This window comes from Diadema setosum, chromosome 10 (genome assembly GCF_964275005.1).
Source record: "Diadema setosum chromosome 10, eeDiaSeto1, whole genome shotgun sequence".
NCBI classification, from domain to species: Eukaryota; Metazoa; Echinodermata; class Echinoidea; order Diadematoida; family Diadematidae; genus Diadema; species Diadema setosum.
Genome location: NC_092694.1, coordinates 35,981,040 through 36,000,893, shown reverse-complemented (window position 1 = coordinate 36,000,893; position 19,854 = coordinate 35,981,040). Strand labels below are relative to the sequence as shown.

Here is a 19,854-nt window from a genome sequence, read left to right as displayed (position 1 = left end):
TTTCATGAAAAATGCATTTTTATGAAATTCCCTGTATATTTTCTTTATATTGTTGTCCACACATGATGCCACAACCTCTAGTAGTCTCCTCATCCAGCGGTTCCAAGACCAAAACTTTAAAAATTCATAACTTTTGCTTTATTTAACCGATTTTCCTAAATCTTTCACTTATGTTCTACTAATGTTGCTGCTTTCACTCAATCCACATTTCTCTTTGGGTTTGGGTTTCCTTTAAAAGCAAGCTTGTCAAAGCATACACTGTACGTCCCAGTAGAAATTGAGTATGAAGAACAAAATACAGGAAGAATGCAGAAAAAGAAAATGTCATTCTGAATTTATTTTTCTCCCTTTTGCTTTTACAAGAGACTTTTTGGTAAGCACACTATATCGTGGGTAATAAGTTGTACATACACGTGTTATGCATGCAAGCAAGTGAAAGGAATACGTAGCAGATGTACAAGGTACATGTATGTGGATGAAAATCGTGGTAATCTCATATTGAAAGCATTGATGCGAAAGAGGAAGTGGGGATCTCGAAGTGACCGCATCGTGATCCACCGTGGCTCACGCCACAGCTGTGGTAACCACACCACAATTGAACCCTGGGATGATACATTATTATCTAGGCCTATGCGTCGGCGTGTTCCCGTGAACTTTGTCACACTAAAGCCGTTGGACAAGGCAGCAAGTCTTCTGTCTTTGGCCAAAGGTTTTCTTTGATGAGGATTTGTCATCTTAAAAGACAAGAGGCATGTGGTATATATGATGTTTAGGGTATGAACGGATACATATAAGAGTTACCAGAATCAGAATCATCTTTTTGTGGTCCATTAGTGTGAGCAAGATTCAGTTCTGGCCCACTTGGACTGTGTAAAATGTGTCTGGTACCCAACTTTCTGATTAAGAAATCCTCATATTTGACCACCCACAGGAATTATCCTAGAATTCCTAGGAGTATGATGCATTCTCACTCTTTTACAACTGGGAAAAAAAGAAATAATGCATGTATAAACACATTTATACACATACTTTTATTAATGACATTGACAGATATTTGTGTTTGTTTTGGGTTTTTTTTTTGTTTTTTTTTTTGTTTTTTTTTTTGTTTTTTTTGGGGGGGGGGGGGGGTAAGCAAGCAGCCCAACAACCATACACCAAGTTTCACCAGTTGGAATTGCTATTAAAGCTCGTATACATAACTTCATAATTTGATAATTCAATCATGATTTAGTAATTAACTCATTAATGTTTATGTCTGTATTAAATGAAACGACATCTTCTCTTCCCAAACTTCAGGTGGATAAGGAATTGTAAAAATTTTCAGACTTATCAAATGTATTGTACGTGAAGAGAGATCACGAGCAACTAAAGATCAAAGCTCACGTTTTTACAAGATCACATACAGTGTACTTGTTATAAATTGATTTCTTTACAGCAACTGCTAGAGAAAAGTTTGCTTTATGAGATATGTGCAATATACAGATTTACAGTAAAAGCATAGGCACACATGCAAAGACAGATTAATGAAATTTGAATAAATAATTTACTGAATGAATGATAAATAATTAAGTTGAATTGGTAGATTTATGATTAGATAATTACAGGAGAAATATCCAGCTGTGAATTCTCAAAATTCTAAAGGTAGATTAGCCTAGGTTTGTTTTCTTTTATTTTTATAAAATTGTAACTATTGTACACTGTGACTGCTCTTCTCAAACCAAAGTATGTATTGAAAGATATACTTGTAGCGCATTATGATTGATCACAGTGCTGAACATGTAGACTTTCAAACCTCCACTGAAGTGTCTTAAATTTGCAGATTGTTCCCTTTTCCACTGCTGTGGCAAGCAAAGTCTGGGAAATCTGTTAACGAGAGCCGCACTATTTTTGTCGAATTTTCCCCTCACGTATGTATATTCATAGCGTCACCTTTATGATGTGCGGCTTCGGCAGCTTAGCGTGGCTTTCCATGGCGTGAATCACGGCAATTCAATGTCACTTACATTAAGAAGGGATTTAGGCGATTGGATGCTCGCTTATCTACCGTTTGCTTCCTTTGGCGTGAAAATACCCAAATCTTAGTCATTTTTCCAGGGAAGAACGAGCACTCCGCAGAGATGCTGTTATCACAAGCTTGCTCGCACCCCGTACTGGGTGGGTAATTTTAGCCCTGTTTGCAGACGTGAAGAAGGGCGCAGTCGTAGGAATCACTTCTCTCTGTTTCCTTAGGAAAAAGAAAAATAATTATTGCCAAAGTGTGTAAGTTCAGGATAGATGCCAGTGAATGGTACTTCTACGTATCATTCCATACTGTTATGATAGACATATTTTTAATAGTAAAAAGTATTATTAAAATCTTGCAAATTTGCAATTCCATTCAATGTTAAACCTCTTGAGAACATCCCAACCCACTTTCTCATATTTTATGATTGGTCATCACAACTTTACATATAGTTCAATGTTCATCTATACCTATTCTCTCACAGAGAGAGAAAAAAAAAGAGCTTTAATCAAGCGAAGTTCATTGGTATTTGAAATCTGTTAAAACCAACAGCTAGACCAAATTGCACTATCGATAACACCAACAAAAATATGATGCATTCCTAATGTATTTATGGTGAAAACAACCAAACTATATGTTTTCAGATGGCTTTATCAATCCAAGACTTAAAAACAAAAAACAATAATAATTTATTGCTTTTCATGCTCTAAAATTAATCTAATTCGTCTTTCTGTTTTTTTTTTTTTTTTTTTCTGCATCACATTTCGTTACTCGTGTTGGACAAATTTTAGGTGAAAAATGGTCGTAAGTACCATTCTTGTTTGTCCAGAATCGGAACTGATCGTTGAAAGATGATAGACATTTATTACAGTCAACCAGACAAAGCCATGATACGTACAATTCAGTCTGTCTAGAAAACCATTTTGTAAACATAAATGAGCTGTGGCAGTTTGATAGATTCTTTTAAAGTTGATACCCTCACCTGGGAATCTTGTTTGTACACAAGGTCTGTTTTTCTTCCCAGTCTCTGTTTATGCAATTACTTCCTTTTGCATTTCTCTGCGGCTTTGCGCCCAGACCACGTACGGAGCTTAGTCACCTCCCGACTCCCCCGTACTCTGGGACCTGGGTCGCGGGAGTTTAATACTACCAATAAAAAGTGCAAGTACAGGATGCAACTCTGAAATGATTCAAAATTCAGGAATGTGTCATCTTCGTTGTAACTGCTCATCACCTATTGTGTGTACAATGTCTGTGTACTGTGTGTATTTGTGTGTTAGAGGTCAGGATAAAGAGATTTCATATTCAGCTCCATACATGTACGTCTGCCACAGAGTTAGCTCTGTGATTCTTTCATATCAACAGCTTCTATAGCTTTGTTCAAAGTTCCTGTGAGCTTGTGCTTATGCCCATTGGTTATTTGTTGTTCTTTTTTCTTCACAAGTAGTTTAATTATTTTTCAAGTCATTATTGCCCACAGGGTCATCTTCTTGACTTTGTAGATTATCAGATTATAAAATTGACCTAGAGGCAAATATAATTGTAATTCAACAGGAATTTACCTTACATCAGTTTAAGGAAAGAACTTTAGTATATCATGTGTTCCGATTCTTGTGTACACGTGACTAAAAGTGCTTGTTTGAGAGGTTGGTGATGATTCATATTTTTGTGATGTTTTCTTCCGTTTATTCCTGGGAATCCTATCTACTGAATTTTAAGATTGGCAGTTAAACTGTATCTACATTGAAAAGTACAGAGACAGATTTTTGTAGGTTGTGTTCGCGCCTGCTAAATGAAATGGCAGAATGGTGCAATATCTTTGGTTGTTTGGTTGCTGGTTACCTATGGCTTTCCCTAGTGAAAATGTATTTGAAAATCATCAAATGTCAGTAGGTCTTAAAGAGCAATTAAGTCTTTAGTGGCTTCATTATTCTCAGGCTTGAATAAATTTATCCTTTAAATGTAGTATCAATTCACAAATTTAAACCACTGCAACCATTTTTGTTAGTGAGGGGTTAGACTGTAGTCATGGAAAGGAGTACAAGTTGTAGGTATTCTCTGTTATCTATAATCTAATGCATTATGCCCTAACATTGAATTTGGTTGCTGATGGAAGCAAATGCTCTACTCCTGGAGAATTGCACTGTTAAGAAGAAGACAAAGTTTAGTTTTTGTAAATGTATGTGTACATTGATTTCATACTGCATTTGTAGGACACCTACACATTTGTACATGGCTGTGCCATACATACTTCTTTAATACAGTCTGTACATTTTTTTTTAATCCAGTTCAATTCAAATCAATTTTTATTTCCAATATTACAAATTCTTTCGTCAATAACCATTACAACAAATCAATATATTACATGTATATGAAATATACAATTATACAAAATATATGAAATATAATACATTACCTCTTTAACCACACAATTTTCAGCATAATATCAATCTTAGCAGACTTCCTTGTGTTTAAGGTGCTGAAGTGGTGCCTTGCAAGATTATCAGGTGGAACAGATAGAGACGGAATATCAACGCAATATCTTTTCTGTATGGAATGTTCATTTGCATTAGCAACAATGTTGATTTTTTTTTTTTTTTTGGGGGGGGGGGGAATGTATCTTGTTATAATCTGTACAGATACACAGATGGATGGATAGATAGATAGATAGATAGATACAATGGAGATAGATAGATAGGTAGATAGATAGAAAGATAGATGGATAGATACATGTAGATAGATAGATAGATAGATAGATAGATAGATAGATAGATAGATGGATAGATACATGTACTGTAGATAGATAGATAGATAGATAGATAGATAGATAGATAGATAGATAGATAGATAAAAAAGATAGATGATAAGGTAGAGTGGTAGGTAGACATACTATGTACTTTTCTCAGAAAAAAAAAACTAAAAAAGACAGACAGAAACAGAAAGATAAACAGAAAGATAGGTGGTGTAGAAGGTGGAAAATTGGTTCTCATGACTCAGCTTGTGGAACTGGAATTACAATTCATATTCTTTTTCTCTCCATTTCCAGCGGGTACCTTTCAACAATTGTCCCAACGGTCTCCTTATATAACAGGTTCTGAGAATGAGTTGTCACAGTAATGACTGTGTAATCATGTATAAAGTTGTTGTGTGTGTGTGAAAAAGACCTGCAACCCCCCCCCCCCCACCATTACCATATCACAGCATCATTTTTTGACTATGTATGAAACGGAGTTTTAACCCCCCCCCCCCCCCCCCCCCAGCCATCACGGCTATTATGACTCCCCTCATCCCATGATCACAGAGGCAAAATATGAAAATGGAATACGATAAATTAATAAAGAGCTGAGCGACAGCTTGATCGTCAGTAAGTAAACACACATGTGGAATCTAGGAGCCATAATCCGGCATTAGATAACCACGGAAATCAACTGTCCTCATCCAGAGGGCATGCATGTGTGCATCAGATAGAAGGCAGTGCTGATACTTTCCCTGTAGCAAACGTTACTAAAGAGTCTGGCCGCATCAGTTTCAGATGTGCACTAATGTACAAGTAGTCACTTCAGCTTCAGAGTAGAATGCATCATTATCAAAAAAGTAAGCTTTGATGAATGTTTGGCACTTGAGAATTGTGGGCTAACTGATTCTTTGTTTAGTCTACACATGTAGGGAGCCTGGGTTTCTCTTTTGAAGTAATGCAGTATTGACACAAACTTCATTTATCTATGTCAGCAGCCATTCCATGTGTATCTGCTGACCAAAATAGAAAAAAAGAAAAATGAAAGCATGTTCTTACAGATAATCACAAATGTAACGCAACTAATTCAACCTGACAATCGACTATTCTTGAAGTGATCATAACTTTTTTATACTTTAAAGTCTGAATTCTTATAGACATTTTTTCTGTGTTACACTACTATTATTCCAAATGAATAATTGATATCATCTTCTGGATTATATTTTGTTCTTCAAAGTATATTTGTAATTGTGTAGTCACTCTAGGAATCTACTTGTAACTTCTACAGGATGTGGGAGAGTAGTACACTTGTTCCCTTTATTTAAGACCAACTGTCTGTCAAAGAAGTTGGTGTGAAGAGACACATGACATGCCTTGATTCTTCACCGCATCAAGATGTTTAATTCAACAAGTCACACTGGGATAACGTTGCCAGCGCCTCGGCCGCGTCCGCGTAATATCGCACCCGATGATTACTCCACGTGATGGCCTTGTAGTCGCAGATGCTCCCTCTCTTCCAAGTTTAAACCGCAAGTGTCAATACCTCGTATTATCCCATTTCCTCGCGCTAAGTGCTCCCCAATCAGTTTGATTTCCTCGCGGCTCTCGACGAGGCTTTGGAAAACCTCCGCCAGTCCTCGCCGCTGACAAATTTACGCTCTTGTCTGCTGCGCACGTCGCTCCGGCCCGGCGATGTTATCGGGAGCCCAAATTGGCAACGATTGACAGAATCTCTATGGAGAGAGTGCAAAAATGATGGAGAAGTAAGAAAGATTCGAACTCAGTCCCCTGTGAGAGCAGAGTCGTGGAAAATCATCCTATTATTCACAATCTACATCAATCTTTTTGTCTCTTTTTTTTTCCGCATTATGAAATGAGGGAGCGGCAAACTATTGTCTTTCTGCGGTTTCCTCCGATGCCAGCTGGTGTTGGTTGCGCAAAAGCGTGTGGCAGTTGACGCTAATGTCACTCAACATGCCCGATGGTCTCTATGAAAGATCCCATTCACATTCACAGATTAAGCCTTTCTCTGTTGGAGCCTATGCTGTCATGTACAAAGTTTATGGGGGGGGGGGGGGGTTGAGGCTATCGTAGGCAACAGGTTATATACATGAAAGGAATTATGATTCTGCCTTACTGGGCTTTGTATAAATTGCTTTGTGTTTTATATGCACTCTTGATCCTTGCATTCAATGTTGAGGATGTGCATGTTTGTGCTTTCCCATGTTCGCTTTGAGAGATTTGCAGATATTTCCAGACAAAATCACCACAAGATCCAATAGCAAGAACATCAATACACTTGTATTATGCTTCGAGCCACTTGGTTGGTTTAGAGGTGTTACCATGGTAACTGGAAGTGGAACAGTTTCCCACAAGTGTTGCAATAGATGCCTGCCCAAAGATCAGGAGGTCTTAGGTTCGAATCCTGCCCAAGTATGTACAAATTGTAAGCCCGTGATTTCTTTTGTCATGGCTGCTACTAAAATACTGATCAGTTCAGTGCTTATATATATTTCTTCATCTATCTTCTCGTACACATATCTCATCATGAGTAGTGTGCAGCTTTATGCTCCCTGTCACGATGAGAGTTATGTCACAGCCAGTGTCCAGTAATTGTGCCAGGGATCCTCGGGAATGGTACATGCACTGTGACCCATGTATGGGACGTGTCACAGGTGGGAAGATTTAGCTTTGATCACATGACTCTAGTAAACAACAACAAGAAAACAGCAGTCCCACACTCTCACATCTAAATCAAGATCCTAGAAAGGAAGAGTTTTCTTAACAGAGATTTGCAGAGCTACCCTTGATGAAACACAGCAGTGGTGACTGACAGATTTCACTGCCATACTTAATTCATATGGATGCTAATTTGCAGGATCTAGTCCATGCGATGAACGGTTAAATCATTATGAAATACAGATAATTATCAGTATGGGTCTAGGATATATATCACAGGCCTAAAACAATTGTCTAAAGAGGATCTTAGCATTTAATGATCAAAGTTGAAAGAGAAACATGTTTGTTGTGTCAAAAATGGAAAAAAAATAATACCTGTGGATTCCTAAGACACCCCTGTGGAAAGATTCATTGAAAATCTACTCCTTTCAACAAATGATTGAATCTTTTTTTATCGCCAACATGATGATAGACGAGTATGGCAAAAATTTTATTTTGTTTTTTATCATCTGAAAAAAAAAAGAGATATTTGTGAGTGATATCCGGCACAGCAAAGAGTGTTAAATGAATACAGAATACAGGTATCATCGTTCGATAAGAATATCACATTCACGACGTTATCATGCAAAGTGGTAACCATCCTAACCTTTCCGTCTAAGATTAAAAATTGGCAAACGTCATATTTATGATGTGGTCTTATTTGAATAATCTACATGTAAGAGATTTTACGATGTCGGGAGACAAGGCGGCAAGGAGAAGGCGAAGTGGGGCGCAAGACAGTGTCAGCGTTCATCGTGATGGAGCTGCAGAAAAAAAAAAAGGAAGAAGGCCGCATGCGGCATTTTGAGTCCAAATTGAGGGAGATGGATTTCTTGTGAAGTGGACGACGGGGAAGGTTAAGGACGATTTCCGCGGGAATTACCGACTGGAAACATTGCGAGCGCTGTCACTCGAACATCAATTTGCTCCCCTACATACATGTACATGGCTGGTACGTAGAGAAGGGGTTTAATCCACAAAGCTGATCATAGGAATGTAAATCACCACTTAAGGTATTGATTTTCCCTCTCTCTCTGTCTCCCCCCCCCCCCCCCCCCCTTTCAAACTGAGTTCAGGTCTCATCTGAACTCAAGATGGCGCCCTTTGCCTCTCAGGGGGCTCATAACTCTAGACATCATGACATTCAATCCCGTTGGGAGTGGTAATAAATGGCATGACTGTGAGATGGGATACTGTAAAAATAGACCTTTTCGCAGTGTTGAAATTGTCACACATTCCGCGCAACCAGAAACTAGCGCGAAAAAAAAAAAAGCATGTGAATATTTTTGCTTGCCATATGCTCCTGTACTTTATATCCCATTTCCGCGGAATTAAAAACATGCGAAACTCTTCTTACCTGGCCAAGCGCAAAAAATTAGTCACCCAAAAATATCCACTTTTACAGTACTACGTAGTAGATGCCAAGTGACCAAAGATTATCACTGTTAATTGTAGTATGGTTGTTTGTTTGTTTAGTTTTGTTTTTCAGTGCAAGGGGGATCTCGACAAAAAAGTTGTGTGTGATTCTATAACAGTGTGAAAAAAGTACATGAAAAGGGTCTGAACGAAACGGCTTTCAAAAATCAACTTTTGCAATGCGATACAAACACTTATACTTAAATCTTATGTATGGATACCAAAATGTCACTTGTTGTTGTGATCTGCATCACGATGCAAAAGTTGGTTTATCTTAAGTTTTGAGGCCAAGCACAGTGTGTATGAATGGCACATGAAAACAAAATCATTTTTTTTTTTTACCAAATGGTTCAACTTGCCACACTAAGCCCATGGTGAGGGTACTTCAATACATATTAATACATCCACAGTTTATAGATTTAAAATGCTTTACAGGCTGTAAAGTGATTTATCTATTTTCTTTTTTCATTGATGTACAGTATGTGAATAACAACAAATAAAAGTCTATTTTGTATCACAATCCACCAAAAGAATAATTCTTTCGTGTGATGGGCCTTTTCTAGGATATTCCTATTTTCAATCTCGTCTACACCGTGTAGCTACATGTAGGTGAAATTCTGGCTTCCAGTGTGCAGTCAAAACCTTTTATTTCCCCCTCTAAAAGTCAATAATTATCATGAATATTTCTCTGTAATCTACAGTCAGAAAAGCATTCATGCAATGTTAAGGCAACATTTTGGTGTATACATTTATTATACAAAAAGGCCCTTGTCACAGTGTACATGTAGATTGACATTCATAACAAATTTGTATGATATTTATGCGAGAACAAGACTGAACTGTCCCTGACATTTTTCCATACATCGCAGTGAGATTTTTCATTCAAAAAGGACAACTGTCATAGAACTTCTTTTTTTAGTGTGTGTTATCTGTAGAAATAATTCAATTGTGCTGATTCTAGTCACTTTTCCGTACTGTGCACATGTCGTAGTACCTACCACTAGCATCAGACATCTTCCCAGTGTCTATTTATGCATCTCTCGTATATGTATGGAAACATGTTTCAATAGATTCTTCTATCACCAGTGGATAGTCTTGTGCCCCTCCAATTTAATTTGATTGGACCCCTACACAAGTTGTTGTCACCTCGCTCTAATTAGTTAATGACAGCGGGCCTCCACAAAACATTCATGTACTTGCCACTTCCCCTCCCCCCCCCCCTTCCCCCCATTCAGATGTGTCTGTCACATTCTCGTTAATAGGCACCAAACGGTTGTCCCCATTTGCTATATCCCAACCCCAGTATGGGGAAAGGTGTTAAAGGGAGTGCTCACTACACACTGAACACAGCACTCTGGTTACTGGTCAGAAGCTGCCGCACCCCTTATTGTCAGCCCCCCTTTCCCAACTCATGGGGGAGGGGGTGTGGTAGGGGGGATGGGGGGGGGGGTGGAGGCTACCACCTGTTCACACCTGTTCATTCTTGTCCCCTGGGAGATAAGATGAACTTCTTTGTTGCACACTTCCTGTGATTACATAATACTCCGCTGCGATTACTCTCTTCCCGACTCTGGTGCTGGCAATCCTAACGGACCGCTAAAGCAGGGTGTATGCACTGCGCCTTCATCGTACCCCCAGTAGCCCCGTGCCTACATTTAATCCGTGGACTGCTTTGTAGGGCACATGTGTTCTTGATTAATATTGCTAGCTGGTGTTGATGAAAATATTTTCATAATCGCTTGTGATTTGCGCACATGAATTGTATAAGTACTGAGTAGAGTTTCACCATTTTTTTTTTTTTGGGGGGGGGAGGAGTGTGTGTGAGTCATTGCTTACAGCAACACAAATGCACACACAAAAACATGCTGCAAATGCATATTATTGGAATTATCTTAACTCTACGCCGCAATGATTTCCATTGATCTCGGCTCGTTGCCAAAGTGCCAGCCAATGTCTGCGTCATGAGCGGAGTATGAGACGGTTTTAAGAACCAGATCTTATGAAAGATGGATACTGTGAGCAGTAGGGGACTGGTGGATTCATTACGGAACTCTGTGTGAAAATGGTCATCTTCTCTGTCAACCTGATACTAACGCCACTAAACTCAAACTTCTCTTCCTGCCCAGATGAGCAAATGACCAATCTGTCCATCCCCTCACCACCATTCAAGCATGAGCAAGCAGCCGATTCATTCTTCACGACTTTGAATTCACGCCAAGAGCACGGAGAGGTAAGTGTCTTCTTCTTGTGTTTCCTTCTTGTTACATGTACCTCCGCCAAATATTTGTCGGCGTTGGTTTGTTTGTTTGTCTGTTTGCAAAAAAAGTCAGAAAGTTGGGAATGGATTTAGATGAAAATCTGGTAATGACACAAGGAAGAGATGATTCAATTTTGGTAAAAGAAAATCTGGTAATGACACGAGGAAGAGATGATTCAATTTTGGTAGTGATCAGGGAATTCTTGTGAATTTTTATGAATTTTTGATCTTTTGGCAAATAGGGACAATGAACTTGGGAATTCAAGCTGCGCATATTTGAGGTTTGCATAGTTACGCGCTCTAAAACACATGCTCTGCTTGGGTGAGGCGCCATGCAGCTGGAATCTGATGATGTAAAGAAAAGGCTTCTGTATTGGCAAATTGGACGATTTTCAGCATGCATGTATGGGTGGAAATTACCTGCATTATAGTCTGCACTCTCAGAGTGATTTTCTAGTTGTGACTATTATCTTTCTTCATTCTGATACTTACCCCCACAGCCTTGCAATTCATGATTGCCATTGACATCATACACAGTGAAGTTGTCAGTGGTAATGACATTGGTATATTGTTATTGTTGTTGTCTTGGGCCTTTAGCTTTAAGTATTCATAGTTGAGTCAGTCTTCAGGACATACTGCACAAATGTATTATGTTCATCAAATTTGCATTAATTCTGAAGGGAATGATATAAAAAGAATTCAATTAATCTAGATTTCATGTATTGGGTGTGTGGTGATTTTCCTTCCGAGTAAATAGATTTTCGGGCATGGGTGATGTTTGCTTCTAGAAACAGGATTTCTCTCTCTCTCTCTCTCTCTCTCTCTCTCTCTTTGTGTGATTGATACATTCCATTGTTAGAAGTCTTTAAGCTACATATGTGTAACTGTGGTGTCAATGTCTCATTAATGTCAGTAGAATAGGAAATTTGATAAAGAGTTTAGTGTATGTCAAAAAAAGACAACTTTTGAGGCCATTATATCACAACCTCATTCCCACTTTTCCAATTTTTTATTTTGGGGTTTGCTACTACAGCTGTAGCATCACAGTTTTGGGAAAGCATATTCATTTTTATTAAAATAGCATATCAGTCTCTTATTTTGGGTCCAATTTTTATGAAATCTTCATTATTCTACAAATTCAATTTTTTAGATGTTTGTATTTAAATAGCATGTATTATTACAGTAACCAATATGCATATTCACAAATATTTCTGTGATGACTTTTGTTAAATTGAAAATTGTATTTGAGAGAAACAAAAAACAAAACAAAAAAAACAAATGTAACCATGAGGATGGTCTAATAAATATGTATTTTACTCCACATTGTATCACTATCCAGGCCAGCACAAGTTACCAGTGTAGTGACAACAACAACAACAGTAGTCCCTCCGCAGAACCCTGGAAATGCTCCAACTGCAGTGAGGTTTTCAGCACATTCGCACAACTCGAGTCGCACCCCTGCGAGAACAAGCGGGCCAAGCGCGGCCGCAAGCCCAAGCTGAAATTGGGCGACAACCACAACTCATTCGCCGCCACCGCCGCCCCCACCGCCGAAGGTCTGATCGTTGCCAGCAACCACGGCGGAAAGGAGGAGGACACCCCAGCCATAAAATTGGAGAAGGAGAGCAAAACGGGTAAACCGAGAAGGGGTCGGGCAAAGAAGGAGCCCAAGACGTACAGCTGTGCCGAGTGCCCCAAGGTGTTCGTGAATGCCGAGAAGCTAAAGACGCACACGTATATGCACACGGGGGAACGCCCCTTTGTCTGCTCACACACCGGCTGCGTCAAGGCGTTCATTTCCAAGTACAAGCTTTTGAGACACATGGCAACGCACTCGCCCAACAAGATGCACAGCTGCACGTATTGCAACAAGAAATTCCACCGCAAGGATCATCTGAAGAACCACCTTCAGACCCACGACCCCAACAAGGAGGCCTTCCGGTGCGGGGAGTGTGGCAAGGTCTACAGCACCAAGCCGGGCTACAAGAAGCATCTCGCGCTGCACGCGGCGGCGTCTGGTGAACTGGTCTGCAAGCTGTGCGAAAAGGACTTTGAGAGCACGGAAACACTGCTGCAGCACTTGAAACTTCATTCAGGGAAATCGACGGGTGTGAAGGAGAAGAAGCATCAGTGTGAACATTGTGACAGGAGGTTTTACACGCGCAAGGATGTGCGTCGACACATGGTAGTGCATACGGGTAGAAAAGACTTCTTGTGTCAAACGTGTGGACAGAGGTTTGGCCGCAAGGACCACTTGGTGCGGCACACACGCAAGAGCCATAAGGAGGACGATATGGAATTACGGGTACGATTAGGGGAACAGTTACAGGCGGTAGGGGTCACCACGGTGCAGCACATGCTGGGGATGCAGCACCTTCAGGAGCAGCAACACCACCAGCTGCAACATCCTCACCACCTGCAGCAACATGCACACCACCAGCAACAGCAGCTTTCCCACCACCATCATCACCAGCAGATGTCACCGATGGCGCCACAGCACCAGCAGCAGTTCATGCACCCCATGCAGCAGGCGGTGCCCCAGCTGCAATCTGCAGCGACACTCCCACCACCGCCGTGCACCATGTCGCAACCACAGCAGTTCACCGAGCTGCTGAAGATACCGCCGGTGCCACGGTTCAAGTCCCAGATACCGCCCAAAGTTACAATCAAGAACGAAGTGCATAAGATGAATGACCCCATGGACATTGGTGGACTGGACACCTGCAGTGTCGGGCGGGGTCAAATGATGCAGGATACACTGGGACCAGGTGGGGTGGACCTGGGCCAGCTCTTGGGGTTCCTCCCACTCAACAACATGCAGCAACAACCACTGGCACCGGCTGCCCCACCCACACCAACCTCCCCACCAATGTCGCTCCCTCCTAACACGCCCCCAGCAACCCTTCCCCAGTCACCCCTCAACATCCCCCAAACTCAACTACCTCAACCAGGGATGCACACTCCAGACCAGACAGGAGTGCTCAATCCTGCCCCCATGGACAACCATATGAACCATTTACAAATGCAGCACATGGGCCCGACCCAGGTGCCCTTCTCTGGGATGCACTCCTTACCAAGATTTCACCAGGCCTTCCAGTGAAGACTCCTGTACCTAAATACAAAAGTGTCCAATTACAGACCCACTCATCCCACCACTCACTGGCAAGCTGTAAAGAATTGAAGCTTTGGTCTTTGAAGTAGGCAATGCGTCCATATGTGGAGGGGATAGTAAAATGTATCAATTTAGACAATATCATTCCTGGTCATATGTTAAAGCTGCGTTGCAATCAGGCTTACAGGTCTAGTTGTGCTCAGATCACTTTAATGGGTATCATTAACTACATGAAGTATTTATAAAAACTCTTATCCTAATGTCAGTTATCGTCAGATTAAAGTAACAGACCTTGAAAGTTCTTTTGTCGAGAGTGAACGTTAAATCCCCTCCTCGTGAACGTTAAAACCATCTCAAATAATCTCTGAGGCTGTCGTCCCTCCCATCAATTGCATTGTATCCATGGTTACAAGGCGTCCCGGAACGAGGAGTCCAGAGAAATCATAGGAGAGCATTAAAGGCACAGGTGCACCTCCATGCTCCAGTTCAATGGAGCGTGATTAAAGAGCGTGTACGTGCAAAAGGTTAAATTGTGATCCGTGAAATGACTGTAGTCGAGAGCACACGTGTGCCCAGCCATCCTAATGTACACCGCATATCTTGTATTCCTAAGATTATCTGCCAGGAGTGTGTATATATTTGGTGTTGATATTTAAGACTTGAAGGCAACGTGCCGGCGACTACACGACGAAAGACGGAACAGGACGGTCCTCTCCACCGCAGCGGGACGCATTGTCGAAAAGGTCTCTCTCGAGTATCTGGTGTACTTTGTCAGTTTCAGATAATCTATGTATAAAATGAGATCAATTTTCCCCCCGACTTACATGAAAGATACAGTAACTAAGTGTCTAAGTGACAGTATATCCTAGCTGATGTTGCACGTGTGGGAAGCGTTGCATTTGTGCTACCCTATGATTGATGATTATTAAACCATGACTGCCCCAAAGAAGTTTCTCTCACCAGAATAGAGATCAAACCTACCCTCAGTTGGCCTCACTTGAATAGTGCAATCAAGTTAACTCAGTCTCCACTACCTTGATGTGGCCGTGAGTGGGCAAGGAAGGTGTGCATTTGACCATATTGGGGACCCTTTCATTAATGCCGTTGCCAGTGCATAGCACCCTCTTGTGGTAATTTCCTTCTTGATGGACAGATTATTGAAAACGTATTACATGGCTAGTTATGTAAGATCATCTAAATCTTTCACAGTAAATGCTTGACATATACTTTGGTTGCCGACAGGCCCTTACCTTTATTTTGCCATTGTTTGTATGAAATTCATGAAGGGGATACTTGGTTTCTCAATAGAATTTGTGATATTTAATGCAGTTGTCACCCCACATTATTCTGACCAATGTTTCCATCATTTACATGCACAAATTGTACCCGGGTGCAGTGAGTAAGCCCCAGTAATGAAGGATCTCCACACAAACAGTGGTAGAGAACTCCATTTCTTGGACAAATGCACAGCTTTTACACCCTTTCTACCTTGTCGTGGGATCGAAACAGCTAAGTTCAGAAACCTACAGCGGAATCCATGTGTTACTTGGGTGATATGAGATATGGAATAACAAGCTGGTTTGTATTACAATTTTGGCACATGTTTTTTACCTCTACTAAAACAGTCTTTCTCTTGATTTGATTTTTTACTTTCATCGATCTTTGGTTGGTTGTGTTTTTGTTCTGTTTTTTAATCACAGATGTGTATTTTTTATGTTTATACGTTCAGAGCAGTAGATGGCATTTGTAACAATGATGAAATGTATTGTCCTGTCATCATCTTTGTTTCACAATATGCAAAACGAAATGTTGAAGTATGTTTTTATGAAATTTTCATCAGTTATTTTTTTTTTGTACTTATGCAAATGTGTTAGACAAAATTATGCACATGTTCGAACTCAGTATTTTTTTTTTCCTTTGCAATAAACCATGGCATTGAGATATTATATTTGTATCTCACCACAACTTGGTGACATATCTCAAAATCAGGTGATTATTTTTTTAACACAGTACTCTTCACATCTGAATTGTTGTTTAATGTCGGCATTTCTGTTTCACATTCGTGGAGAAATGTTGGTACCGTATGTCTAACGACATTGGTTAAAACACAACGTATGTTAGGTTTGCCTTTTATTTGTGTTTTTTGTTCTTTTTTTTTTCTCCTTTGTGAAATTTTACAAGTGTCTTGATTGAGACTACACTAATTTGTGCCAGTGTATTCTTTTGCTAACCAGTGATCACCCTAGCATCTCACCGGCTTGTCGTACGAGTTCTGCGAGCCTGACTATGAATTCCAAAGTATGACGATCTGTCTCTGATCTATGATGTAACAATTAGCTTTGTTGGTCGTTTAATAGTGTACATATAGTCACATACATATGGTATGATACATATACATATATATATATATAGCTATCGTCGAGTGGTCACGTTTTGCGATAACCATGGAAAAAACCCATGCTCGTGTGTATATGTCACGAGATTGAGTGTTCCCTAACAGTGTATATTAAGACTGGCATGTTAACCGAGTGCTAGAGTGTTTAACGTTTTCCGTGTCTAGTCAGTAGCGTATTATGGCAATGCAAATAGAATATGACTATACTGTAAACTCCCGTACAGCAGGCTTGCAGACACTGACCAGTTTTGTTTCAACCAAGTTAGAGGAACAAATGACAAGAAAGCAGATTCATGTCACATTTGATGCATTTTGCACCACTAGAGGTTTTTTATTCTATAAATCAGATGTATATCACAATAATGAGGGAGCTTCAGGTAGAGGAGTACCATTATCTTCTACTCAATCCAGCCCAGAGAGAGAAAACATGGGTGTATCGAGATAGAATAAAGGTGCGCTAAGGGAGAATGAAGGTATCACACAGCAGACTAAAGGTGTACCGAGGTTGACTGAAGGTGCACCAAGCTAGAACCCTGGTGTTCTGATATAGAATAAAGGTCTACCGAGGTTGACTAAAGGTGCACCAAGCTAGAACCCTGGTGTACTGATATAGAATAAAGGTCTACCGAAGTTGACTAAAGGTGCACCAAGCTAGAACCCTGGTGTCCTGATATAGAATAAAGGTCTACCGAGGTTGACTAAAGGTGCACCAAGCTAGAACCCTGGTGTATTGAGATAGAATAAAGGTGTACTGAAGTAAGGTAGACATGTGCCAGTTAAAGATAGACCTGTACCAAGGTCAAGGTGAATGCAAGGCAAGCTAGGGATAAAGGTAACCAAGAATAAATGAAGGATTACCCGCTACTTACGCTAAGTAAAGGGACATTTGTAGATCAAAATGTTATGGTTTCTGCTATTACCAACTCAGTGCCAAGTTGCTGCAAAAAGCAACAGTTCTTTTGATTTTTAGACAAAAAAATCAGCCTGTTACCTCAATTAGCAAATGGATATTTGCAATAACTCTGCGATAAGTCTACTTTAGGCAAAGTATGTTGTAAATATCATTTAATTGCTCTGTGTTTTTTTAAAGCATTCACTTCTAAGTTTGTTACGTTATCACCGACACTTTCTTTTGTTAATGTTTCATAGAGCAGCTTATTAAGTCTTGCAGCTTATGAATTAGATGTTTTAAAGTCTATAGATGAGGTCATAATTTATTTACATAACACCAAGCAACTGATAAACTCTCTGTAACTCTCTTAAACAATGTCACATTATACTGTAATGGATTGTTTTCGATTTTGGTTTTTGGTTTTGTAGCCAGGAGCTGCTGAGCATGCCCATCCCAAATGGCAAGAGGAGTCGGAAATTTTTGCAGCTAATTCGTGACTATTGTCACCATAAGACTGGCTGTAGTAGTTCATGTGTCGAGGCAATCAGAATCAGTGCGATCACTTCAGGCTTCTAAGATTATCAATCGCCATGCAAGTGTTGCCCCTCACAGCCCACGGCGTAATCCAAGGGCGAAATTTTAGACAATTCAATTCTACTTTGATATCGCAAAACCCCGCCGAGCGAGAGCGTTTTGATTATTATATGGAAGAACTGGCTTCACACGAAGTCACATGGCTGTGTACGTGGACACTGTCAAAAGGGTTTTCGTTTTCGAGGCATTTAATGAAGGCATGTCACAGATCACAGGGTTTATAGAGAAAATTCAGGAGGTAATCACTTCACAGTAACTCGTTGGGAGAATTCCACCTGTGAGGCAGCTCTTCACCTCTTCACTTGTTTAGTAGGAGGTTTATGGTGATTAAAGTTTTGTAAAGTTCTAGAGTTGGCATTTTAAATCACTGCTTAAATGGCACCTGCTGTGAATTTTCTTTTTGCGCTTCTTTGTTTTGATTTGTTTTATTTTCGTCCAGTGTGTGTCGACTTGACTGAGATGGTCAAGGTTTTGTTTGTATTGGGGGAATACACGTGACCAGATTTCACTGATGACCTCAGATTATGGGCAGGGAGCTAAATTATGTGGTAACATTTTAGGTACCCAAAGTGTGGGAAATTTTATAGAACAAAAAATAGTCTGTACGTTTGCTGGTCTGTTAGCATGGACAAAATATTCAACTCTGAGCCAGCTGTGTGCCTCACTCTTAAGTAACTTTTTTATGATTCTTGCTAAAAAAAAAAAAAAAAAATCAAGAATCTGTAATAGTTAACACCTCTACTGCAGAGTTGTGAAAGTACAATATTTTCGTTACAGCATAAAGAGTTCAGATGGCTTCAACAAAATTATGTGACAGATGAGTCTAACACTGCAATTTGTATTCATTTGGTCTCTGGGAAAACCTTTAGCCCTTTTTGAACTGTAAGATATTGATGAAGTTGAGCTGGGCATCTTGGAAACGGCAAACTTGTCGCCGTTGTTTGGTTTGTCTCTGTGAGACAGTCAATGGACGTGAAGATTTGCGTGATTTCATCTGTTTCAGTGTGGAGTGCTCTCCCTCCACAGAATGGTCAGATTGGAAAGGTGAAATTCCACCCCATCCAGTTCATGCTATCATGTTTTCACTCCGAGAACAAGAAAAAAAAGGGCATCGTGAGGTGCCGGGATGAGAGTTTGGGTCGTATTTCTGCCGAGAGTGAAAGCGATGGCATTGAGGATTGGGGTTAAAGGAAGGATAGAGGAAGTGAAATGAAGGAATATTTTGTAGGAAAGTGTGCCGTAGTCTCACTGTAGACCGTGCACACATTTTCTTCTACAGGTTCTTGAACGAAGGCTAATGTCATACGTTTGTTTGATACAGTGAAGGCATTTATTTCAAGAGGCTTTGAAATGCAAACCATATGCGCACAGCTTTTATATTTGCATTAGTTTCAGTTTGCTTGTGTGTGTTTTAGTTTTACAGTATATACCAGTGATGCTAAATCTATTGGACAACCATTTTATTCAGGCATACCAGAAGAATCCTCAGTTGCGTTTATTTGTGTTTTCGGGTAAATATCTCTTCCAGCGGGTTTTAAAAGTATACCTCAGTCATAGCGTCGCTCTTTTGTATCATTTTTTTTTTTCACTTTTATGTTAAATAGGACAAGCGATCAAGAGCCGTATGCTCTGTCAAGTTTTCTGACTTGTAGATGTAATAATTCAGGGGTTGTTTTTGACCAGATTATTCACCTACATCATGCATTCTCAAATCATTGCGCTCCTTCTCTATGT

The 19,854-nt window shown here is 40.1% G+C and overlaps 1 protein-coding gene across 4 annotated transcripts in view; it reads left to right on the top strand.

Annotated features, from left to right (window-relative positions):
- LOC140234138 (uncharacterized) overlaps window positions 1-14,274 on the top strand; it is a 156,183-nt gene extending 141,909 nt beyond the window's left edge. For all 4 annotated transcript variants that reach the window (XM_072314210.1, XM_072314213.1, XM_072314212.1 and 1 more), the window contains 2 exons: window positions 10,997-11,100; window positions 12,467-14,274. In XM_072314210.1, coding sequence (XP_072170311.1) covers window positions 10,997-11,100; window positions 12,467-14,227 — 1,865 coding nt within the window. In that variant the 3' untranslated portion in view covers window positions 14,228-14,274. The remainder of the gene's footprint in view (window positions 1-10,996; window positions 11,101-12,466) is intronic.
- Window positions 14,275-19,854: the final 5,580 nt, after the last annotated feature.